The sequence below is a fragment of the Emericellopsis atlantica genome (assembly GCF_019669845.1).
Source record: "Emericellopsis atlantica unplaced genomic scaffold F5Z01scaffold_2, whole genome shotgun sequence".
NCBI lineage: Eukaryota > Fungi > Ascomycota > Sordariomycetes > Hypocreales > Bionectriaceae > Emericellopsis > Emericellopsis atlantica.
Genome location: NW_025764704.1, coordinates 329799 through 353940, shown reverse-complemented (window position 1 = coordinate 353940; position 24142 = coordinate 329799). Strand labels below are relative to the sequence as shown.

General features: G+C 53.7%; 8 protein-coding genes across 8 annotated transcripts; 5 read left to right on the top strand and 3 right to left on the bottom strand.

Moving 5' to 3' along the window:
* Window positions 1–37: 37 nt before the first annotated feature.
* Window positions 38–2356, bottom strand: F5Z01DRAFT_196032 (cytochrome P450). The gene is made up of 2 exons (XM_046258045.1): window positions 912–2356; window positions 38–864 (listed from the first exon to the last, which is right to left on the bottom strand). Exons 1-2 carry the CDS (start codon window positions 1922–1924, stop codon window positions 237–239), a joined length of 1641 nt encoding a protein of 546 aa, XP_046122345.1. The 5' UTR covers window positions 1925–2356; the 3' UTR covers window positions 38–236.
* Window positions 2357–2630: 274 nt separating this feature from the next.
* Window positions 2631–4198, top strand: F5Z01DRAFT_196043 (uncharacterized protein). Its single transcript, XM_046258046.1, has 2 exons — window positions 2631–3344; window positions 3398–4198. The coding sequence occupies exons 1-2, from the start codon at window positions 2962–2964 to the stop codon at window positions 4182–4184; spliced, it is 1170 nt and encodes a 389-aa protein (XP_046122344.1). The 5' UTR covers window positions 2631–2961; the 3' UTR covers window positions 4185–4198.
* F5Z01DRAFT_196065 (uncharacterized protein) lies at window positions 4198–6257 on the bottom strand. The gene is made up of 3 exons (XM_046258047.1): window positions 6024–6257; window positions 5115–5861; window positions 4198–5066 (listed from the first exon to the last, which is right to left on the bottom strand). Exons 1-3 carry the CDS (start codon window positions 6081–6083, stop codon window positions 4212–4214), a joined length of 1662 nt encoding a protein of 553 aa, XP_046122343.1. The 5' UTR covers window positions 6084–6257; the 3' UTR covers window positions 4198–4211.
* A 444-nt stretch (window positions 6258–6701) lies between these two features.
* On the top strand, window positions 6702–8241 carry F5Z01DRAFT_196012 (uncharacterized protein). Its single transcript, XM_046258044.1, has one exon. It carries the CDS (start codon window positions 6961–6963, stop codon window positions 8053–8055), a length of 1095 nt encoding a protein of 364 aa, XP_046122342.1. The 5' UTR covers window positions 6702–6960; the 3' UTR covers window positions 8056–8241.
* A 130-nt stretch (window positions 8242–8371) lies between these two features.
* F5Z01DRAFT_741094 (uncharacterized protein) lies at window positions 8372–11915 on the top strand. The gene is made up of 3 exons (XM_046266856.1): window positions 8372–9506; window positions 10213–10373; window positions 10404–11915. Exons 1-3 carry the CDS (start codon window positions 8428–8430, stop codon window positions 11687–11689), a joined length of 2526 nt encoding a protein of 841 aa, XP_046122341.1. The 5' UTR covers window positions 8372–8427; the 3' UTR covers window positions 11690–11915.
* A 103-nt stretch (window positions 11916–12018) lies between these two features.
* F5Z01DRAFT_643187 (CRAL-TRIO domain-containing protein) lies at window positions 12019–13662 on the top strand. The gene is made up of 2 exons (XM_046262700.1): window positions 12019–13119; window positions 13179–13662. Exons 1-2 carry the CDS (start codon window positions 12357–12359, stop codon window positions 13619–13621), a joined length of 1206 nt encoding a protein of 401 aa, XP_046122340.1. The 5' UTR covers window positions 12019–12356; the 3' UTR covers window positions 13622–13662.
* Window positions 13663–14329: 667 nt separating this feature from the next.
* F5Z01DRAFT_643186 (uncharacterized protein) lies at window positions 14330–16179 on the top strand. The gene is made up of 2 exons (XM_046262699.1): window positions 14330–14939; window positions 14993–16179. Exons 1-2 carry the CDS (start codon window positions 14641–14643, stop codon window positions 16092–16094), a joined length of 1401 nt encoding a protein of 466 aa, XP_046122339.1. The 5' UTR covers window positions 14330–14640; the 3' UTR covers window positions 16095–16179.
* A 177-nt stretch (window positions 16180–16356) lies between these two features.
* Window positions 16357–20224, bottom strand: F5Z01DRAFT_733036 (uncharacterized protein). The gene is made up of 2 exons (XM_046266734.1): window positions 16543–20224; window positions 16357–16494 (listed from the first exon to the last, which is right to left on the bottom strand). The coding sequence occupies exons 1-2, from the start codon at window positions 19936–19938 to the stop codon at window positions 16438–16440; spliced, it is 3453 nt and encodes a 1150-aa protein (XP_046122338.1). The 5' UTR covers window positions 19939–20224; the 3' UTR covers window positions 16357–16437.
* Window positions 20225–24142: the final 3918 nt, after the last annotated feature.

Sequence of the window (24142 nt, the reverse complement as noted above, 5' to 3'; positions counted from 1 at the left end):
ACCGCGACTCAATTCGTCACGTGATGCATGTCTTGTGCGGATTGCTCCGAGTCAGGCGGCTCATGCCCGCTCGTCCAGCACCACTGTCTCCCCTCTGTAGGCGACTGCACGTCCATGGACAATCGGGCACTGAAGTCTGGACTCAGTCGCCAGTTCTGGAATCTGCATTCGCTTCTCTTCGTTGCAGCTGTTTTCATGTGTTTGGAATTCTCTGGAAACTTTTCTTTGCTATGCTGCTACATCGTTGCCTTTTCACCGGCATTGAGCGCCGTCAGCTTTAGATACATGCCTTTGGCGGGCTTGATTGTGATGACACCCCTTGGCATGATGTCTTCTTCCTTCATGGCCAGCTGCCATTCGAACGACAAGACCATCATGGCAAGCAGGCACCTCATCTCAGCTTTGGCGAAGCCCTGTCCAATACAGCTCCTTGGACCGTGCAAGAATGTCAAAAAGTCGTAATTGCTGCTTGTCCCGCCAGTCTGATTCGGTTTCCCATCATCGTTGATCCAACGCTCAGGCCTGCATTCGCCAGCTTGTGGACCCCATATCTCGGGGGACCGGTTCGTCATCCACATGGATAGCACAAGTGTCGTACCCTTTGGAATTGGTTGGTCATTCACAAATGTGTCTTTCTGGGCCTCGCGAAGCGTGAGCGGCACAGTAGGATACAGTCGCAAGGTCTCTTGGATGACGCCGTTCAAGAAAGGCAGAGACTCGAGTGTGGTTGCGAGTGAGGCGGGATCGTCTAGAGGATTCCCAGGGAATGCTGCCTGCACCTCTGTGCGGAGCGTCGTTTGAAGTTCGGGATGCTTGGCTAGCAGGTAGCACGCCCAGGTCAGAGCCGAGGCGGTCGTTTCGTGACTAGACGCCGTCAATGACAAATTACACGGTAGTTGCAGACCACTCACCCAGCAGCCAGGAATGTCAGCAGTTGATCCTTGAGCTCGACATCGGTGAAGTTGTTGGACTTGATGAGCAACGACAGAATGTCAAAGTGGTCGTCGCCCTTCTCTTCAATGGCTTGCCTCTTCTCTCGAATCATAGGCATGCAGATGTCGTTCAAAGATCCTGTCAGCTGGTCGAAAATACCATTCATCCTCCACGGAATCCACCTGACCACAGGCAGACCAAGTACAAACGACAACATGGAGAAGAGCAGCTTCTCCCTCGATGGCTCTAGGAGGCTCTCATATATTGTCTGTATGGGGTCTTCGCCCTTTTCGACAACATTTAGCTTGCGGCCCATGCCAGCTACCCCGATGATGTCAATGGTCACTTTGCTGGCCCAAGTCGATAGCTCAACCGTTTGGGTCTGTCCTGCCGTTTCGTGTCGCAAGGCTCGAGCGAGCGTTTCCGCCTTTTGATACATCATCGGGTAGAGATCCTTGATATGCCGAAATCCAAAGGCGGGCATCGTGTTCTTGCGCATAAACTTGTGATGGTCGCTTTCCAGCACGATGAGGCCGGCACCCAGCACATGATGCAAGAAGTTGCGAATCTTTGCAGGCTTCGCAAAGTCATAACACTTGTGAACGAGTACATCGGCCAACAGCTTCGGGTCTGTAACTAGGACCTGACGTCGAGTGAGCGTGAGGTTGAGCAAAGGCTCGTCTGGATACTGCTTGACCAGGTCCAGAAAAAGGTCACCCGATGGTCGATCGGTTACCATCAGCGTCCGGTGAGCGAGGCTCACCAGCGCCTTTTGCCCCGGCAAATGCCGCAGCGGACTGAAGAAGTTTGGATATAGAAAAATCCAGAAAATGGCGCCGAATGCATAGTTGGCGAGGAAGATGAGGGCGACAGTCCGAAGGTGGCTTTCTGAGCTGTAGTAGGTTGGGAACAGCTTAATCGCAAGGAGCGACTGCGCGAGAGCCGCTACCGTAAGGCCGGGGATGCTGAAAATCTGTCGCACTTTGTCCATCTTTGCGTCTTTGATATTTTCGACAAAAGAGTCCGTTCGACATGTGGACTTGTGGGAAATAGATGCCTTGCTCGAGAGTTGACAGTTGCGCTCTGCGTCCCGCAACAAAGACCCAAGGTCCGAGGACTTGGTAGCTGTGATTGATTGATGCAGAACAGGCAGCGACGACGCTGGCGTTGGCTAATCTATTGTCATCGCTCGACTTGTCGATGGTTTGCGAAGCATTGCCATCGCAGACAAGGAAAGGGTTGCTCCGGCGCGCCTCGCAAAGCCGAGCCCAGTAAGGCTGCCATGATTGCGAGACGGATCCCAACGGATGATCAGTGCAGCCACATTGATCGCGACCCTACATGTACCCTGGGACGTCAGAGGCTTTTTGGTGCGGGGGGAGCTCCGAGCTGTGCTGTCGCTGTTAGTGGTGGTCCCTATTCAGCATGCAGGTCGCAAGAAGGTCGCGATTGGGGTTTAGCCTGCGAAGAACGTGCCACGAGAGGGGATCAGTTGGAGACGCAACCCCTAACGAATTAGACTAGAAGCTTGTTTGTCTGCTGAAATTCATGAGCTCGTCTGGGTCCAATGCAGTCTAGCATGCGAGCGAAGCAAAGAGGTGCGCGGTGCCACTTTGCGAGTCTTGGCTGATATGCATTTACTGAAGCTTTGTGTTGCTCAGGTCTGACTGAGACTGCGAAGATGGAGATTGTCACTCGAAGGATGAGACTGATTCGCAGCTAACTGGAACAACTTGAAGGGGAAGCACTGAAGACAAGCACTTGTGAGCCCATGCGCAATACCTTACCAGGTTGTGATGCACATGCAACATAAACTGACTGGACCCACGGATCTTTGCTGAAGCTTCAGTTGAGATTTGATAACGAGCTCGGGCATAATTAAAGCACTGGAACCCACGTAGATTCGCACGTGCAGGGCTCTCAACTCATACCCTGCCTGGCTGAGGCACTTCTCTTGCTACAAGAACCCATGATTGTGCAAGAGCTGAAGCTCTTTCTCCCGTACCTCTTTAGATTGCAACTTGCGCAATGTTCAGAACCATTGCCATCGTCCTCATCCTCTCGTGCGCCCTCGTCGGTGGCTACGGGGGAATGTACCTTGCCGTAAGGCATGGCTTCTTTGACGCTGTCAAGATTTGCACCACCAAAAAGTCCATGTGGCTCAAACCACGATGCGTCCTGGCAAGATCCGGCCCAACCTATCGGCCGGCCTACACGGGGATTCCGGCCATTGACGATGCCCTGGGGCTTCTCCTCGAGTTCTTTGCCGTTTCCATCGTCAACTACGGACAGGACATTGATTGGCAAGGAGTTGTCACTATGTCGTACATGGCTGCCCAGTTTGGAGGACTTTGGTCCTTGATGTCACTCGAAGGTCTGCGCAAGAAGAATCGACGCACAGTCTTCAGCTAGTAGGACCAGACAATACATGCGAATGTACATAGTTGAGGCTAACGAGCTACAGCACGGGTGCATGGGGAATGCTAGGACAGCTGGTGACGATCACGATTGCGGCACCCATCTACCTCGCCTTCAACGTCCTCTACTCACCCGATCGAGCTGGTTACGAAGATGTCGTCGTGGATCCAACAGACGCGGACATTCTGCCATGGGTATCAACAATTTCGTACATGGTGCCGAGCCTCCTCATGGTACTCCCATCACTCGGCGTCCTATCGCCCAGGGAGAATTACATTATCATTGCCTTGTGGCAGCCATTTCCGCTTTTGCACTCTTTCTTCCATCCACTCGTCAAGAAACTGGTGGCATCGGACAAGAAGCCAAAGGAAACGACCGACAGACTCCTCGTGTCTCTGCGGAGTGTGTACAAGTTCGTCATGACATTGAGTGGGATCGCGCACGGCCTGACTATAGGGACTGTCATATTGTCGAAGACACTGTCAAACATGCCTGGACTATCTCTGTCTAAGATGCTGGTACCGACGTCGTTGACAGATCCACCCATCCGAACTCTCATGAAACCACCCGTGTCGGCACTGGCGCAGAAAGAGATTGTCACCAACTTCCTCCGGTGGGATATCTACTGTGCTTGCGCAGCGTTTGCTGTTTGGGCTGTCTACCAGAAGCATCAGGCGTTGCCTCAAAAGAGCCTACTACGAACGGTGGGCAAAATCGGATTCTGGACTGCTGTGGCCGGACCCATTGCATCGGCGGCAGCATTGCTGCGAGAGAGAGACGTGGAGGTCTTGGAGAGAATCGAGTTGAACCGACAGATTCGCAAGACAAAGTAACTCAGGTATCGTTGTACACGCAGAGCCTCAAGACAAATCAGACACAAAAGTAACCTCCCCAGTCCAACCGCCTTTGCCCTCGCACACGTCTGGCTGTCGTTCGGGCCGTTGTTGCCCCCCTTCACTGAGCAGGGACGCGTTCTGCCATGAGACAGCTGCTCGGATGCCTATGGCGGCGTTGATGCGTCCCAGAATGTTTCGCGCGATCTGCTGCTGCTCGGGCTTCGCGTAGATGCACCATGTGACCAGCCGCAACGGCTGGGTGATGATGATGGCCGCCGCCCCGTCATAGCTCATGGTGGTCGGTTTGCCGTCCTGATCGACGTCTCCCAGTGAAAAGGGCACACAAGCAAGGATGTCGTCGATGGTACTGTGGAGGTCACTCTGCAGTACAGGCATCCACTGCGCCCATGCCTCTGGGTTGCCAACAGGAACAGTGGCAAGGTCGTGGTAGATGAGTAAGCTGAGCACCAATATCAACCGTGCAGATCGGATCAAGATGATTGTACAGGCGGTCTGGGGATCACAATAGGTCATGCTCGTCCCCACTGCGCCTAGGCGAGTCGGGTGCGTGCGGCCTTGGAAAGTATTCTGCCAGTACGATGCAGCTTCCATGTCCCACGTGTCAAAGTCCTGAAGGGCGTGGAGACATCCTTGAATAACGGTCTCGTGGCCTTCGTCGTCCATGTCCAGGACAGGTTGCTTCCACGGCTGGCCAGGCAGAATGCCCATGGGCACATACTTGGACAGGGCGTTTCGAAGCGACAGAACTCTGGTCATCATGGACATTGCGCGGATGAGAGGATCGAAAGCCCCGAGCACAGTCGTCAAACCTCCCGGGTCGCTGTATGTGTCATCCTCTCGAAGGAACGAGTATACTTGCTGCACCAAGTCAGCATGTCGACACTGAAGCCGGATTCCTGGACTTACCAAGCGTATTAGAGACAGCAGGAACAACTCGACACCTCTACGCGTCGCCAACTGCTCTACACCTCGCCGCTCCAACAGATAGTACAGTCCTGCAGCATGCTCGCTCGCATCTCCCACCCCTTCGCCACTGATGTCCTTGAGCGTGCACAGCAGCAACACGGCCGCGAGCACCTTGTCGTCCATCACCTGCGTCTCGTCCTGGATGGCGTTCTGTAAGCTCCGTATCGCCTTTCCGTATGCTTGGTACGATTGGAATCGGAAATCATCGCCGCCGAATTGGTTGTACACTGCCATCTTGGCGACACTTTTGGTTGCCAGCTCCAGCACGCCACCATCGTCCTGATGCTTGTCGTACATGGCGGGCAAAAATGTCAAGTGTCCTGGGAACCCATCCAAGCCGGCCGGGGATACGAATCGACGCACAAAGTAGCACAAGGATATGTCATCCGTCGAAATGCTCAACGTCGTGGCTACTGGCGTCGTCGGCGACCAGACTGGCACGCATGCTGAGGAGGGGCTGCCTGATGAAGTGCTCGTGCTGCTATCCTCCTCCACCTTCTTCTTGGACGAATTTGTTGATTTTACCGAGGCGGTCGAACTTGGAGAGCTCTTGCGCCGCTGCGTCGTCGCCGACTTTTTGAAGCTTGAAGCTGTGAGTTCGTGGCGGAAATGGAACTGGTCGGTGTAGCCCGGACACTCCTTGCCATAGATGTAGCATCTGCGGCAGGATGGCTTGCCTTCATCACACTAGCATGCATCGTCAGTTCATGTCCCATCCAGTCTCGTACGTGTTGGCCTCATTCTGTCCGTTGTTTGCCGTTGTGAGCACACGGGCGTCCATGCCAAGTAGATATTGATATTCGCGCTCTCCCGTCACGTGCGGGCGCTGCGGTCAGTCGTTTTGCTCACCTTGACCTTGCGCTGTCGGCAGCGCATGCATCCTGTGCTGAACCGTCCTGGGAACACCATGCTGATTGAATCTCGTCGCGATCTTGATTTTGATGATTGTTGCGGTCTACGTGCAGTTTGGTATGTATGTTGTCAAGGGTTAAGTTATGCCACCCTTTGCATCAAGTCGCGGTGCGTGCTGTTGCTAAACACAGATAAGCGACTGGGTCTTTGACACAGCCGCGCTGCCGAATCAACGAGGACGATCCTTGTGAGCTAGGCTGGGCTGGGGTTTGGTTAGTGGTCAGGTCAGGTCCCAGGCTCAGCACACTGACCCAGAGGGAAACGGTTCCTGGTCCTTGGCCCCTTGGGGTTGGTTGGGAGCCACAGTGACGTTCAGCAGGCCAGTCAAGTGAGCGACAGTCTATAACCAGTGTCATCCCGGGACGAGACAAGAGGGGCTCAGGTCAGTCGGTTCATGTTTGCGGGGAAGCGGTTCACATGCCGCCTCGGACGCTGGGAAATTGCGTCGCGCTTCATTGGGTATTCTGGACCAGTCTACGGATACGAGATGGAGCGAAGATCGCCAACCGCGGGGCGACATTGGTGTCTCTTCAGCAACAGCAGAGTCGGGGCCGTCGTCTTACTCATTGATCAGTCATTGAGAAATTTGAAGAATGCTGTCAAAATATGGATACAGCCAGGGCCAAGTGTCAAGACGGCTGATATATAGTGCATGCATGTAATAACAGCCGTAAATCCCCGGTCGAGAGGGTGGAAATGGCATTGAGGTGACAGGGGCTAAGATAGCGGATACGGCCGGAAAATTGATTGCATCTTAGGGCAAGCTGAACTAAAGTTGCTAGCTGACGGGCCAGCTCAACAATTCCTCCCTCTCTGGCGTTTCAATGTCAACATCGGAAGGCGAAGAGCATTGCTATTTGCTGCTGAGATCAAGATGGCTGCAATCGTGGGTGGCCTCGTAAGCCATGTCTACAATCTAGTTTTATCACCATTTGTCACCGGCCCCCTCCTCGCTGCAGTCACGTATCGCCCCAACGAAAGTCAGAACCTGCTGTCCACATATGCAGGGGGGTTCCCTGGGCTCGGCGCGCTCGACCTGAAGCTCGCAATTACCGCGCTGCGCCTGCTCTTTGGCGTGGGGTTGCTGCGCTTTATCAATCAGAACTTGAACGTTCGAGCGGCGAATGCCTGGCGCACCGGGCCCAGCAAGGGATGGAACTGGTCTGAGGAGATCGCGGTCGTGACGGGAGGGGCCAGCGGCATCGGCAAGGATTTGGCGCGCAACCTCGCCGGCAGGGGTACCAAGGTCGTTGTTCTCGACATCCAGGACATGCCCAAGGAACTGCATGACAATCCTCTCATCTCGCACTATCACTGCGATCTCATGTCCAAGGACTCGATTGGGGCGGCGGCGGCGGCTGTGCGCAAGGACGTCGGGCACCCGACGATCCTGGTCAACAATGCTGGTGTCTCCCAGGCAAAGCCCATACTAGACCAGTCCGAGCCGTATCTGCGTGCTGTCTTTGGCGTCAACAATATTGCCCATTGGCTCTGCGTGCAGCAATTCATGCCACACATGATTGAGAAGAACAAGGGCCACATTGTCACCGTGGCGAGCATTGGCTCCTTTGTCAGCCTGTCCTCTGGCGTGGCGTATGCTGCTACCAAGGCTGCCGCGCTGGCTTTCCACGAAGGTCTCGGGGTCGAGTTGAAGCACATCTACCGCGCCGACAATGTCCTCACGACCGTCGTGCATCCTTTCTTCGTGGACACGCCGCTCATCGCAGAGATTTCCAATGGCCTGACGGACTCTGGGCTCACTCTCTTGGCCAGCAATGTCGTTGCGGATGCCATTAGCGAGAGGATCTGGAGCAAGCGCGGTGGGCAGGTCACTGTCCCGAACTCGAGAGCTCTGTTAAGCGGCGTAAGAGCATGGCCTGGCTGGCTGCAAGAAGTTCTGAGAGATATCATCGGATCGGGTACGCGCAAAGCAGGCGAAGGAAGAACGTGGACAATCCCTGAGTGGTGAAAACACCGTAGTTTCGGTATCGTGCGACTTATCCATGAAGGAAGGACCTCACTTTGCCATCATGTGCCTCGACGTACGCATATCATGGTATACTGTGTAGGCGAATATATCGCTCAAACAGACCGGAGTATCGGATCCTCTCATCAGCCGAGGTGATCAGCCTGGGACTAGGGCCACCGCGCGCTTGACCAGAAACAACATGTAGGTGCAGTAGTAGCACTCAATATATAATCATCGATGATGTCGTCTTCCTTTAGGTGGTGTACAATGCTTTGTTTTCACGGCATGCACGATACTTTGCCCAACTTCCACATCCACTGAACAACGAAGACTGAACAACGAAGACTGAACAACGAAGACTGAACAACGAAGATGGCGCCCGCGGTCTTGCAAGTCATTGTGTCTACGCCATGGCTTCTCACCTCATTCTTCCTCGGTTTTCTCAAGGCTCTACTTCCACATACCAGACCTGCCCCGGAATGGAGCATCAACCAAGCCGTTAGGGTCCGTCTTGTGCGGCTTATCCTGCAGTATTGGTCCCTGCTGAGAGTCGGAGACAGCATGACTCTGAAGCCTGGGCAAGAACGAGACCGCTTCAAGGTCGTGACGCCCCGCTCGCCAAAGCTATACCAAGGCCAGCTTTATGACAAGGAAATCACACCCAAGCCGGTGGGCGTGACATGGACGCCAGCAGAGCCTGCGTCTCGCGCGGGCATCATGGTGGCCTTGCACTTTCACGGAGGGGCCTTCGTGATCGGCAGTGGACGAGATCATGACACGGGCTTCTTTGCCAAGGCATTCACCAAGAACATGGGATGTACGCATGTCTGCACGCCCCAATATCGACTGTCCAGCCACCCGCACTCGTGGTTCCCAGCGCAGCTCCAGGACGCGGTGACGTCCTACATCCACCTATTGCGCGATTGCAGCATCCCACCAGAGCAAATCATCATCTCGGGCGACTCTGCGGGCGGCAACCTCGTGCTCGGGCTGATGCGTTACATTCACGAATTCGGCGGCGAGCTGGACATTCCCGCCCCAGCAGGTGTCGCGCTGTGGTCGCCATGGGTCGATGTTGAGGCTGCGCTCCACCAGGACATGGCGCTGTCGCCCAACTATGGCACCGACTACCTCAATCGCAACTTTGGCTATTGGGGCGCGTCCACCGTGACGAACGACGGCAAGATTGATCCCGCAGGACCGTACCTCTCGCCGCTGCACCACCCTTTCAAGATAGACGTCCCGATGTACGTCAATGCTGGCAGCCGCGAGGTGCTGTACGAGGACATTTGCGAGCTGGCCCTGCGGTACCGCGACGCAGGCTGCAAGGTTAGCCTCGACGTCAGTGAGGGTTGTCCGCATGACTTCCTCCTGCTGGGCCCTCGCATGGGCTTTACGCAGGCGGGTCACATGGCAGCACGCAAGGCAAACCGCTTTTTTCACCGGGAGGGGTTAGCAATGCGTTTGACCGAGTGAGCTGTTGTTCACGCAGATTTGATAGTCTATAGACTTGATGAATACATGTATGGCTTCAATGATGAATGTAGACAAGATTCCGACGTTGAAATCCTCAATCCCACCGAGCTTTTCCCTTTTCGACCCCTGCTTGCGCGCGCATATGCATGTAAACCATATAACATTGGCGTATGGCTCTTTGCCACACCAACACCGCGGCTGGCTGCTCGCAAAGTCCTCTCACACCTCCGAGATTCCACTGCGTCCTAGCGGCGCGCTATGGAAAACACAGGTGGCTTGCGAGGCTCGCGAGGGCCGCATTGATCGACAATGCTGCCGAGATATTGACGTACAATATCTTGAAATGTTCAAGATGATGTGTCCATATTCAACAAGGCATCACATGTCAACGACTGCTGCGAATTCTTCTCGGGTGTATGCAGAGACATTGGCTCATCTCTGTGGTCAGTATCAGTTGCATCTGTCGCCCTCCCGAGGACGGATGCCGACGTCTTGTATTGATCCGGCTCGCCGCTCGCCCCACGGCTATCGTGTCTGTCCCCAAAATCTCCATAAGGCCTACTCGTTGCCCGACTGTCGTTGAAGCAGATTCTTGCCTTACCCTATCGCTAAGAGAAAAGCTTATTGACTCGCATTCTCTGAGCGGACCAGGCCACGGACCAAACTCCTCGCACTACTCAGATCTCAAGGGCACCCGTACGTTATTGAGCGGGCAAAAATGTCTTCGCCACCTTCATACGACGCCATCATTGTTGGCGCTGGGATATCTGGCATCAACGCAGCATATCGACTACAAAGCGCCTCTCTCACATACACCATCCTAGAGGCACGTTCAAGCCTCGGTGGGACATGGGACCTTTTCCGGTACCCAGGCATCCGGTGTGATTCAGACATCTACTCGTTTGGATTTACCTGGAGTCCCTGGACAAAAGAAGAAGTGATGCCGAGCGGCCAGCAAATCAAGGAGTACGTCACACGCTCTGCGCATGAGCAAGGAATCGATCAGCACATGCGGTTCAAGCACGCCGTCACCAAAGCCAACTGGAACGGGGAGACGAAAATGTGGGAGGTGCACGCTGCCGTGAAAGGCGAGGAAGAGACACTGCTGTTCACTAGTCGCTTCCTGTTCTTGGGCACGGGTTATTACGACTACGACACCCCTCTGCAGACAACAATCCCCGGAATCGACAAGTTCGGGGGCAAAGTGATCCACCCTCAGTTCTGGCCCAAAGATTACGACTACACCGACAAGGAGGTTGTCGTCATTGGCAGCGGAGCCACGGCTGTCACAGTCTTGCCTGCCATGACGGACAAAGCAAAGAGAGTCACGATGCTGCAGAGGAGCCCTACGTACATCATGACACGACGGAACAAGTCGCCTCTCCAGAACGCGCTCTTTGCCTTCTTGCCTACCATGTTTGCCCATTTTCTCAACCGCATGTTCTACATCTTGACGAGCATTCTCACCACGTGGTTCTGTCGAACATTCCCTGGTGCTGCAAAGGCCCTGGTCCGCAGCTTGACTGTCTCACAACTGCCACCGTCCATCAAGCACGACCCTCACTTCAAGCCGCGGTATAACCCATGGGAGCAGCGTTTCTGCGCAAGCATGGATGGCGACTTTTTCCAGGCATTGCGGGGAGGCAAGGCGGATATTGTGACGGACACCATCAAGCAGGTCACGGAGAAGAGCATCGAGCTCGAGTCGGGTGCCTCCTTACACCCCGACGTGATCGTCACTGCTACAGGCCTGAAACTCAAGTTCGGCGGCGGCGTCAGCATGTCGGTCGATGGCAAGCCAATCAATCTCTCTGAGATGTTCGCCTGGAAGTCGGCTATGATCCAGGACGTGCCCAACATGCTGTTCCTGACGGGCTACGAAACTGCGTCGTGGACGCTGGGTGCTGATGTCAACATGCACATGTTTTTGCATCTGCTGCGGGAGATGAAGAAGAGGAACGCACAGGTAGCTGTGCCGAGGGTGTCCAAGCCGATGAAGGAGGTGTCCATGATGAAACTCAAGTCTACGTACTTCAAGGTGGGCGGGCATGTGTTCCCCAAAGGTGGCCAGGGGCAGTGGGAGCCCAAGGCCGACTACCTGACGGATCTCGCTGGTGCGAAATGGGGGGATGTGGTCACCGATATGGAGTTTTCGTAGTCACGGTACACGTGAAATCGAGAATTGAAGCCTTATCATTCTATATCTTTCTGAGTTTAATCACATGTGCGGGACGAACACTAGCTTGAATCTTCATCTATCATGTGGCGACAGGAAATGACTACGGATCTGCCCGTCTAGTTGCAAGAGCATCGAATAAAGTTGCTACAAGAAACTAATTAGATCCGGACTTGCAGCAGACCCTCGCCCATCATGATCGGGGCCCTGGGGGCTGTGTCTAGTACAGTGGCACCATGCGGAGGCTGGCAGCAACCTTGCCCGATTCTGATGCACCTTGACGTTCTATGCGATCCTACGTACCAACTGCTCCTGGCCTCGCAAGGGCAACCCAAGAGTTCAGGATTCTCGGCGAGGTGGTGCTGACCCCTCCATCAAATGTTTGTGCATGTGGAAGATGAATTCGATCGAATGCCCCTACCCCACGGGGGCGACGGGGCCGGTATGCTGATCGCACTGTTCCTTATCGAGGCCAACCTTCCGAAGCATTTGCGAACCTCTTCTCCTCAACTCCAATTCAACCGACATCATGAGGCTTGATTGCAGAAAACTCACAAGATAAAAGACGCCGGTGACAATAAGTCAAACCCCTGTGCAGCACCATCCCATCAGCACAATCCCAGCGAACATAGCACACCCAACATTGAACATGGCGACCCAGACAATGACGGCCACTGAGGCCCCAGACACCACAACTCTTCAGGTTGTCGACATTGATTCCTCTGCGGAATTGACGAAATCTGAGCAACTCAAAATGCAAGAAGCATGGCTACATCTTCTTCGACTCTGCGGAACCTCCGTCGCCCACGACACAGCGCCCGAACTCACCGCTCATCTGACCAGCATGCTCACCAACAAGTCTCCAGAGTCATTCCGCGAGACACTATGGAATTTCATCCTCGCTGAGCATCCTGACGCGCCGGTTCTTCGCTTTATGCGAGCCAGGAAGTGGGACGTCCGGCAGGCCATGGAGATGCTGGTCTCCGCCCTCAACTGGCGCGATGAGCGCCGCATCGACCACGACATCATCGGCAAAGGCGAGAGCGTTGGTCTGCAGTCAGAAATGTCCAAAGACGACCAAGGCTTCATCAGCCAGTATCAATCGGGCAAGTCCTACGTCCGCGGTGCGGACAAGGAGGGACGCCCCCTCTACGTTATCAAGGTGCGACTTCACGACCCGAAGAACCAGACGTCAGAAGCCATGGAGAACTATGTACTGCACAACATTGAAAGCATCAAGACCATGCTTTCGTTCCCCAACGACAAGGCATGCCTCATCTTTGACCTGACAGGGTTCGGTTTGAAGAACATGGATTTCCACGTGGTGAAATTCCTGGTGACTGTGTTTGAGGCTAGATACCCGGAAACGCTGGGCTTGGTTCTTATTCACAAAGCACCCTTTGTGTTCTGGGGTGAGTGAACTTCTTTTCCCATCGAATTCACGAAGCAGCTAGCTGACCATCATTCTCAGGAATCTGGAGCATCATCAAGGGCTGGCTCGATCCCGTGATCGCGTCCAAGATCAACTTTACCAGTTCCACGAAGGATTTACTAAAGTTCGTTGACAAAGACCAGCTTCATTGCTCGTATGGCGGCGACGACACCTGGGAGTACAAGTACATCGACCCCGTTCCCGGCGAGAACGAGCGCATGGAACAGGTAGAGAAGCGCAATGAGGTGCGAGGTGACCGCGATGAATTGGCCAAGCAGTTTGAGCAAGCTACACTGAGCTGGCTGTCAAAGGAGCCTCACAGCGAGGAGTGGAAGCAACTAAACGACAGCAGGAGGGCGATTGCGAGCCAGTTGAGATCGAATTACTGGACGCTCGATCCATACATTCGAGCAAGGAGCTACTATCACCGGTCTGGCATGATTGGGGCCAGCGGCGAGGTGGATTTCAAAGCAGCAAAGTAACGTACACGAGACTCAATCAGCAATAGAGTGACAAATTGAAGCATGGTTCTTGTTTGATAACCTTCTAATACATCTTTGCGATGCTGCTGTGTGATATCATGAAATCCCATAGTTACTTATCCCTTCAAGTTGAGTCCTGTCTCGCATCGAGCTGACCAGAATCTTCAGCTTGGGCATCATTTTTTTCAGTGGTAAATGAACGGAAATTTAGGGGAGCCAGACACCTTGTTCCCCGTGCAGTTGCGGGGTCTGGGCTCGACATGGAATCGACAGGCTGATCCTGGCAGGGGCCGAGGGCCCTGGTCGGCCTGTGCGCAAACACCACGTTGGCCGCCTATGTAGATGAGGCCATCGCCAACAAGTGCCCTCGCAAGGTGGTATTGAAAGGCTTCCTGGGCTGCAAACAAGCTCGCCAAACGTCACCTCACAGATCATCACCGCGTTATCCCCTTTTTGTCCGACTCCCGTCTCGTTCGAGATGCGGGGAAAGCATTAGCTTCAAGACATGAGCAGCCTTCTCCTCTCAGTGACCCATTTCCGGCGACGACCTCGCCCTGCACGGCTCATGCAGCCCCCACATAGGCTTGTACTCGAGGTACTTTGAAGGTACTCGCTTCTCCACACACACCTCCAGGCCCTCATTGGGATCAGCCCCCTTGTCGGTGTTAGGTGACATGGAGAGATGGACTATTGCCGTCTTCCGGAAGATGTTCTTTGAGTTGGGATAGGTAACCAACTTGCACGCGCATCCGTGCCGTATGAGGGGGTGGCTTTCCCAAGAATCGAGATATCGCGCCAGCAGCCAGCTTGCCTCGGTCGGGTCCTTCAATTGATCGGCGCAGGGCCATGTGATGAGTGGTGGCCTGGGCCTTTGTTGAATTTGGGTAGTATTACATCGGCATTCATTACACGAGACTGGCCGTCTGTCAGTGCATCTACGGACTGCCAGACAGACAGACAGACAGACTGACACTCAGCACGCTGGCTCTTTTGCGCGCACGAGCACGCGAGCATTCAGGATGGCAACGTCCAACAACAGAATCCACGAGGACATTGATCCTGTGCCTCAGCCGCCTGCGCAAGCACACACTGTCGCGGGCGGACGCGGCGACGAGAACGAGGCGCCTGCTGCGACGGCTGATGGACCTTCAGAGGCCGCTGCCCAAGATGATGTTTCGTCCGCATCAGACCATGTCCAGGAGAAGGGCACGACGCCAAAGCTTACAAAGTGGCAGAAGATGAAGGCACACTTTCGCAAGTTTTGGTGGGCATATCTCATCGGCCTCATCATCCTACTAGCGATCCTCCTGCCCGTCTTGTAAGTTAAGCGTCCTTGCACTCATTGTCACGAAACTAATCGGCTCGTCTCAGTTTCAAAGTAATTATTCCCGCCATTGTCCAGAATATTGTCAGCGGACAGAAGCTGCCTATCTCGCATGGCAACATCAGGGCGCTGAGTCCAACCCAGCTCAACGTCTCGCTCGTGACAACAATGGACACGCCGCTCCCAGCCACCATCAACGAGTTTGACCTGAGTCTGTACAACAAAGAAGCGGGCCCAGACAAGGCGTTCCTGTCGCTCCAGCTACCCAAGCAAAAGGTCAATGGCAAGACTGAGCTGGACGTTGCGCAGCAGACGCAGAATATCACAAACTACGATGAGCTCGTCAAATGGTTCAACGGCGTCTTTGATCTCAAGGAGGTGCCCGTGTCGGTCTACGGCAAGCCAAAGGTCAGCTTGGGGGCCCTGGAATACCATCCCAAGCTCGACAAGGAGCTCAAGGTCCCGGCCCTCAACTACCTGGACGGCTTTGGCATCGACACGCTGCGGCTCCAGTTGCCCCCAGCAGAGAATGGCTACAACCTCAAGGGCAAGCTCAACCTCCCCAACCAGGGTGTTCTCACGCTCTTCCTCGGCAACCTGACCTTCAACCTCAAGTCGGGCGACCTGACCCTTGGCTACATCAACATTTACGACGTCGAGATGAAGCCTGGCATGAACACGCCCGACTTTGACGGCGAGCTGTACCTCAAGGAGCTGGTCCCCAATCTCGCCACCATTCTGGATGACCAGAAGGCGGCTCTATCCGAAGGGGCCATCGAGTTCAACGCCACGGGAAACGCCACCAGGGTCAACGGCCAACGCATCCCGTATGTGGAGGAGGTGCTCGCGGCAAAGAAGATCCGTGCCCGCATCCCCGTGATCGCCCTGATCGCCGATGTCCTGAACGGATTCCTGAGCGACGATGGTTCAAGCCTCAGTGAGCTCGCGGGCGATGTGTTTGGCAACCAGACGCTGTTCGACAATATCCTCGAGCACTGGGGCGATGACAACCCAACGGGCAATGGGACAGCGCTGAATAGCACGACGGCCGCTCTTGTGCGGGAGAAGTTGCGGAAGCGATCCTCGTGGGGTTCTATGGCATTGAACGTTATGAGGCTTGGGGCCAGGACCAAGAAGCACCACAAGTAGCACGAGGGATGGGCGGAGTTAATGAGCTGTATGTAATGATTTCGACGATACCTGAACGCACTATCGAATTTAATGTTTCTGGCAATTGCGAGCACTTTCGTGACGACGGGATCTGTGTTCTCTGTATCTGATGCTAAGATTCCAGCCCTGAGGCTTCGCGCATGGTGTTCTACGCCCGTGCAGTGCACACATTAACCGTGGGACACAACATTCATGTTCTATGTGCATTGCGATCATTTTTCATGTTTGTGAATATTTAAATTTCATGTTCAAGGGGTATTTGAATTAAATCGCAACTGCATGCACCTGCCTTCATATCTCGTGTCCTTTCATTATAATCATATTAACCCATAAGCTCCTTCAGTACCGCATGAACAAGATCTGCTACAGTGGCCACAAGCTGAGGAAGTTAGTACAGTGTCATGAAAAAGGGAGCAGGGGAACTTACCGGTGTTGCATCGCCAATGAGCTCTGAAGTCTGGTCGACGAAGGCGTCCGACAACAGTGTGCGAGCGTTATTCAAAAGACCGAGAATGCCCTTGACGCTCGTAGGTGTGATGAGAGGCGTGACCTCGTCCACGATGCCCTCAATGTCAATCTTCTTGACGGCCGCCAAGATGGGCTTGACAGCATCAACAAGACCGCTGAGATCGATGCCGTCGAGCTCCTTAAGCAAGGGCTCAACGACGTCAAAGAGACCCTCGAGATCGATCTTGTCCAAGGTCTTGATCAGTGGCACGGCACCCGCGATCAAGGTCTGCGTCTGGTTCACAAACTTGTCACTCAGCAGATCTTCAGCGTTCTCCACCAGGCCAAAGATGCCCTTGACGTAGTCGGCCGTGAGGTATGGCGTGATAACATCAATGATACTCTTGAGGTCAACGTCGTTGAGTGAATCGAGGAGCGGCGTAACCTTGTTGACGAGACCGGCCAGGTCAATCTTTCCAATAGCCTCGAGGAGAGGCCCAGCCTGGTCGAGGAGGGGCCCAGCCTTCTTGATCAGGTCCTTGAGATCGATTTCACTGAGCATGTCAAGAAGCGGCATGACTTCCTTGATGAGCTTCTTGAGATCAATCTCGCCCAAGGCAGACAGAAGGGGACCGGCATCGCCGATGAGATCCTTGGTCTGGTTGACAAAGTCCTTGGTGAGCAGCGACTCGGCGTTCTTGACGAGACCGACGAGACCCTCCACGCTCTCCGGTGTGAGGAGAGGAGTGATGGCATCAAACAGGCTCTTGAGGTCGAGATCACCAACCTCATCCAGAATTGGTGTGATCTGGCTAACGAGCTTCTTGATGTCAATGTCTCCAAGACCCTCGAGGAGAGGCGCAGCACCCTTGATGAGGCCCTTGACTTCGGAAACAAACTCCTTGCTGAGGAGACTCTCGGCGTTGCCAAGCAGGTTGACAATTCCTTTGATAGAGTCTTCCGTGAGGAGGGGCTTGAGGGCATCCAAAAGACCCTTGAGATCAATCTCACCCAGAAGATCGAGAAGAGGACCAGCGCCCTTGATAAGGTTCTTGAGCTGGCCAGTGGTCTCCTTGTTGAGGAGTGACTCTGCGTTATTGAGGAGCCCAACAATGCCCTCAATCGAATCTTTGGTGAGGATAGGCTTGAGCGCATCCAAGAGATCCTTGATATCAATTTCACCAAGGAGGTCGAGGAGCGGGCCGGCACCTTTGACGAGATTCTTGAGCTGCCCTGTAGTCTCCTTGTCGAGGAGCGATTCGGCATTACTGAGGAGGCCAACGATACCCTCAATTGAATCTTTGGTGAGGAGAGGCTTGAGCGCATCAAGAAGACTCTTGATATCGATCTCGCCCAATAGGTCGAGCAGAGGCCCGGCACCCTTGATAAGATTCTTGAGCTGGCCCGTGGTTTCCTTGTTGAGTAGCGATTCGGCGTTGCTAAGGAGACCCACGATGCCTTCGATGGAGTCCTTGGTGAGAAGAGGCTTGAGCGCATCAAGAAGACTCTTGATATCGATCTCGCCCAATAGGTCGAGCAGAGGCCCGGCACCCTTGATAAGATTCTTGAGCTGGCCCGTGGTTTCCTTGTTGAGTAGCGATTCGGCATTGCTAAGGAGACCCACGATGCCTTGGATCGACTCCTTGGTGAGAAGTGGGTCAAGGGCTTCGAGGATGCCTTCCAAATCAAGGTTGCCCAGGCTGTCGAGGAGGGGCTTGGCACTCTTGAGGATAGTCTTGAGTTGGTCGACAGTGTCCTTGGTGAGCAAAGACTCGGCATTCTGTAACAAGGTAACGATGCCTTCAATCGAGTCCTTGGTGAGCAGCGGCTCGAGAGCCTTGAGCAAGCCTTCCAGATCAAGATCGCCGAGGCTGTCGATGAGCGGCTTGGCGCTCTTGAGGATGGACTTGAGCTGATCCACTGTATCCTTGCTGAGCAGGGACTCGGCATTCTTGAGCAGGGTGACGATGCCTTCGATCGAGTCTTTCGTGAGCAACGGCTCCAGTGACTGGATGATGCCTTCAAGGTCGAGATCGGTGATCTTCTCGAGGAGAGGCTTGAGATCGCCCAGGATGGGAGAGACCTCGCCGATGAGGGACTTGGTCTGGTTGACAAACTGAGGGGTGAGCAGGTCTCCCGCGTTGCCGACGAGACCGACAATCTCCTTGACGGACTCTTTGGTGAGTAGTGGCTCCAGTGACTGGATGATGCCCTCAAGATCGAGACCGGTGACCGTCTTGATGAGGGGTCGAAGCTCCTCGAGGAGAGGCGACACCTCGCCGATGAGCGAGCGGGTCTGGTTGACGAATGGCGCGGCGAGCAAGTCGCCCGCATTGCCAACGAGGCCAACAATCTCCTTGACGGCCTGCTCCGTGAGAAGGGGCTCCAGGGCACCAATGATGCCCTCCAAGTCGAGACCAGTGACGGTCTTGATGAGGGGTCGAAGCTCCTGGAGGAGAGGCGACACGTCGCCAATAAGACCCTGGGTCTGGTTGACGAAGGATGGTGTCAGCAGGTTGTCCGCATTGGTGAGCAGGCCTCCAATCTTGTCGACATTGTCCTCGGTCAGGAGCTTGAGAGCGGCACTGATCAAGCCACCGAGGTCGGCATCGCCAATCTGCTTCACCAGATCCTCGAGGTTGAGCTTGTCGAGGAGATCGAGGAGAGGACCAACACGACCGAGCAGGGTGCGGACTTGGTTGGGTGTCGGAGGTCGGAGGGTCTGGGCAAGGTAGACGATGGCGTCGTGCAATGCGTCGAGGAACTCCTCGGTGAGCAGACTCTGGAGGGCCTTGATGATGCCGCCAAAGTTCTTCAGCTCATCGACCAAGTCTGGGATGACGCCGAGAAGATCGCCCAGATCACTGAGGCCGGGGATGTCCAATTGTTGCACATCTTGGCTGTCATTGCTGCTGCTGTCGCTGCTTGAGCCGCCGCTGCTGCTGCTGCTCCCACTGTTGTCTGCCGTGGACTTTGGCGCGTCGACCGAGGTTGTCGCTGCTTTACCACCGTTCTCAGAGGACGCAGGCGCTTCGACCACCACTGTCGACGCTGCCAGCTCTGGGTCGTCAGCCACCGTCGAGTTGGCATCTTGTCGCGCGAACAAGCTCTTCTTGGACGCGTGACGCTTGCTCTGCCTCTTGTTGGTGGTGGTCAACTTGAAGGTGTTCCTCTGTTCGGACCGTGTCTCCTTGATCAGGAGCTTGATCTCGGATAGAGTCTCAGACAGCTCATCTCGAGGCACAATGGCAAGATTATTCTTTGCCAGGTACGCCTCTAGATTAAAGTTTGGCGGTAGCGCAACGTTGTCGGCATCGGCTACCACGAGGCTGCCAATGGGCGCCAACGCTCCCAATAGGAATGTCGACAGACGCATGGTTGAAACAAAGTTGACGTGCCCGCGGTATGCCTGCCCCGGATCTGGCAGTTGGGGAAGTGGTGACGATGAAACAAGTCGGCGCGCGTAAGGAGGGCAGAAAAGGGGGCAGGTCCAGGTCAAATCAGTTGAGAGGTGCGAGCCGGCTGGAGGATATCATGCAGTCCGTCGCGCGCTGCTTCACATGGCACTTTGCACCTCGGGATAGCAACCTGTCGATCGACACGCGAGCTTGAGAACTTGTTGGTGTTCCCCGCAACAGAATGGTGCCGGGTGCCGCAAGCTGAGCCAAAGATGGGCGATGAGGATGAAGCTCTCAACTAGTATTACCTGAACGGGGTGCGCGCACGCGGTCATGCTGCTGCTGCCCACCCACCTCCAGTCGTCAGTGCTCAAGCCGCCTCCCATCGCGCTTGAACAAGCAATCAGCCGCTGCTAATTAGCCCCGTAGCTCATTCCCAGCCTGGCCTAGATTTCCCTCTCGAGATTTGACAAAGGCCCCTTGCCCTTGTCGGCAATGACCACATGCATGCAACCCCGGATGGGGAACTGGGAGCACCACCTCGTAACCGATTCATGCTGCGGAGAACAGTCTGAACGAGCAGCCATTTGGGACGGGCGCGAGCCGCTTGCTCATTTCAGATCCCTGCCAGGAACCCGGCGAGTCGTGAAGTACCTCGACGGTACTGCCAGGGGGGCCCCCTCTTCCTGTCCCTCGGCTCCGCCCGCCTCTACTGCGTCCCAATCAAGCACGCTCCAATTGAGACACTGGCTTGTCATTGGGCAAACGTGCCTGATGCACACCTCGCAAGCCATTGCTTGGCTTGGCTAGCAGTGCCGCGAGTGTGCGTGCATATGGCAGACAGCCGACTTGCATTCTCCGGTAGACTCATCCACATGATCGCACTTGGCTTCGCTTTGGTCTCATTCTCCAGAGAATGGGTAAGGTTCCTCGCCTCTCCATTGCGGGGGAGAATCTGGGGAGGCGATCGTGGAATGTGGGTGAGGAGGAGCCGAGGATCATTCACCATGGCTGTGAGTGGATTCTCCTCATGACTTGATGTTCCCCGGATCTTCGTGCAGCCCGCTGCTGAGAGCTAAGACTCTGCGGTCACTGGCTTGCGAGTAGGTATGGTATGAGCGAACTGGGTGTGCTGTACGCACGCACGTAGCAGCCAACATGGCGTTGCGGTCGTGGGGCTGAATCTCGATTTCGATCAATCCACGAGCTGCAGCCTCGGGCGAAATATTGCTTATCCACTGATCGTCAACAATGACTACTTACCGTGAGTCACTTGTGGTCGCAGCAGCTGGATCCTGGTGATCTGGACTCCAAGTGGTAGGCGAAGTCGCAGACCGAGTACACATTGGATGCGTCAGGGCAGATCTCAGGAACAGGATGAGGGGAAGATGGAGACTTGGGAGAGGACGCCGATTGCTGCTCGCCTTTCACATTACATGCTTCGTCTGTAGTTGATGTGGGGAATGTGCGGAGATATCTTCGATAAACCGAGGTGAGGCAGTTTGGACTTCCAGATGTCTCAACCGGAAATCACATGGTGGTTTTGAGGACTCTTGTTTTCCGCTGAGGGTAAGTGATAAGTGCTAGGTGAGGTATTGATAGCTTTGAAGGCCGCTCTTTTCGACGGCTAACCTCCCAGGCTGAATACTACGCATGGTCTGGGAGTAAACACCTCGCTTCTATGCATACTCGTCTTGAAATTGGTTATGATCGTTCGACAAGGCTCAAAGAGCCTCGTTGATTTAATGAAACTAATTAGTGTGGCTCTGCAAATCGTTCCGGAATCAGTTATAAGTAATTCTGAGTCTTCTCTTATCAGAGCTTTAATATCTTACCTAACATGACTTCGCGTGGTCCTCCGTCTCCGTGTGGTTATCGAACACGAACAGTCGTTTTAAGATAGAAATTCGACGTTCGAGGATAGAACAAGCAATCAATTTACGCTATAGCATTAGAGATAGACAATAAGATAGTATATAAAAAACTCAGAGTCGTATGTAAAGAACCGATATAGAGCGATCGTAATATATTTTTGCTGAATGGCCGAATAGTAATTGCGACACAGGTCGTCCTTTGTGAAATGTTACAGTAGTTCGGATTCCCAATATCGAGCTCACGCTACTTAAATACCTTCTAGTCTAGTTAGTGCAGGTAGGATAGCTACGCCTATCTTTGACGGTATTAGTTCATGCGTAGACTGTCGCTGAAGGTATGGTGCGCCTACTCGTGCTATAACGACCTCCCTTGCCTATTTGTCTGCTTGGTTTTCTAGTTTCTAATTAAAATTGCCTTTAGCCACCTGGTTACCAATGGACACTCCTTCATGCCTATTCGTTGGGTGAATTTGGCTGTTCAGAATCCAAGTTGAGACCAAGACGGAGCAAACGACACACAGCCAGCTCTTGGGCCTCCTCTCATTGTGCACGTGCATGGTGCACAGGGCAATCAACAGTGTTTATACTCATTTATAGGATAGATTGGCTGTCATTGAAAGAGCTCGTGCTCACTCATAGACGAAGCCATGTATTGGTGAACATCTCATTACGAGTGCCAGTTGGGTGCATGGTATCACTGGTGCTAGCCGCAGTTCGGCAACAAACTCGACCTACTCGAGGCGTTTACCCCATGATGGCTCTCTTCTCTTTTCCAGTTCGGCTGTGGGGGATTACTTTGGGCAATCCAAGTGAAAATAGCTTCAACTGTGACACTTGCTGGGACCCCAGCCGTGCCAGCACAGCCACCGAGTCAGAACATCAAAGGATAGTGCCAGAATCTTTGAGCTCTCTGCCTCGGAGCTCAACTATATCCCTAAGAGCTTAGTACTGTATGATCATAAACGTCAGGCTGATTCTACAGCGGGGTATTGACACTATTCTTTGGATGAATGCAGTGGTTCGCCGCGGATGTCTGCTCACAAGAGGGTTCGCAAGAGGATAGAAGAACACTTGGCTCAGCAACAGAGATCACTTGCATATACCGGTTTCAATAGCCCGTGTGGGGAGGGAGGGGTACTTTTTTGTCAACTACGTAAGAAATCCATATATAGGCATTTAATACAAACCGCTACCTTACACGGTAGCTTCATGTTAAGTGCTTCGAGTCATCACGGCGTGATGTACTCAGTAGATACAGAGATTATAGAAAAGTCAACATTTCGCACTGAACCTTTCACTGATTTAATCAAATGAATTAATAACCTCCAACCGTGCCAGCCGTGTGCAACTAAAGGTTCGTCGTTCGATATGTTTAGTCGGAGTTCTTTATAGATGACTACCCTATAGTGTGAATATCATCGCTATTTTCTCCACGAATCGTCTACCGATCTTGACAATAGACCTTGATAGTGGGAATTCTACCATCACCAGATACATAAAGCTTACAGGGATGAGATACTTGTTCTTTCTTGCGAAGTACGGAGTATGAGTGAAGTAAGGAGTACCAACGTCGTGAATGTCAAGAGGCACTTGTGCAATCAACAAGACAAAGATGCAATGCGACCTTTGCTATGGAATTAGATGCTGGTGTCGTATTAAGGAAAAGTCTTTAGATTGCAGGACTTGAAATTAGCGATGCTTCCAAAGGTCGCGTTGTCCCTATAGCCTTGATCGCGCAAGTTGGTCACGACACTCCTGTTCATTTATCACGAGCAGCCTCACACCCAACCCCGACGGAATTGAAGTTATGACGTGGGTGCTATGCCGAAAGCGTACTAGCGCATCCCCGCCTAAAGGATTGCCATTGGGTAGAACGCGTAATCCAAGAAAAAAGACAAAAGGAAAAGCACAAAGCCCGAGAAATCGACCAAGGCACGGTACGTGTTGGCATTGTAAATGTCCGCGCCTCTCGTGACAATTTAAACATTCGAAATGCTGAAGGACTTCTTGTTCAACCAACCGGTTGAAACCAGCTCTGTGTGCAAGCATAACAGAACTCGTACCCGCTCTGTTTGCGTTAGCGCGACCGACTGGAGCTAGAAAAAACTCAGTCGTCCGTGTGATAGCTTACTGTGGCCGGAGCTTTCCTCGTGCCTGAACTCAATCGCTGGATGCATGGACTAGAAAAGTCTCGAGTCCGTGAAGAATCCACTCGGCTTGTTTTTTATCACCCGGGACTCAAAGCCCTGAATCGCGATGTTTAACAAAAAGCTATTTTTGGGTATGGCATTCTGTCCTTCCCTGGGCA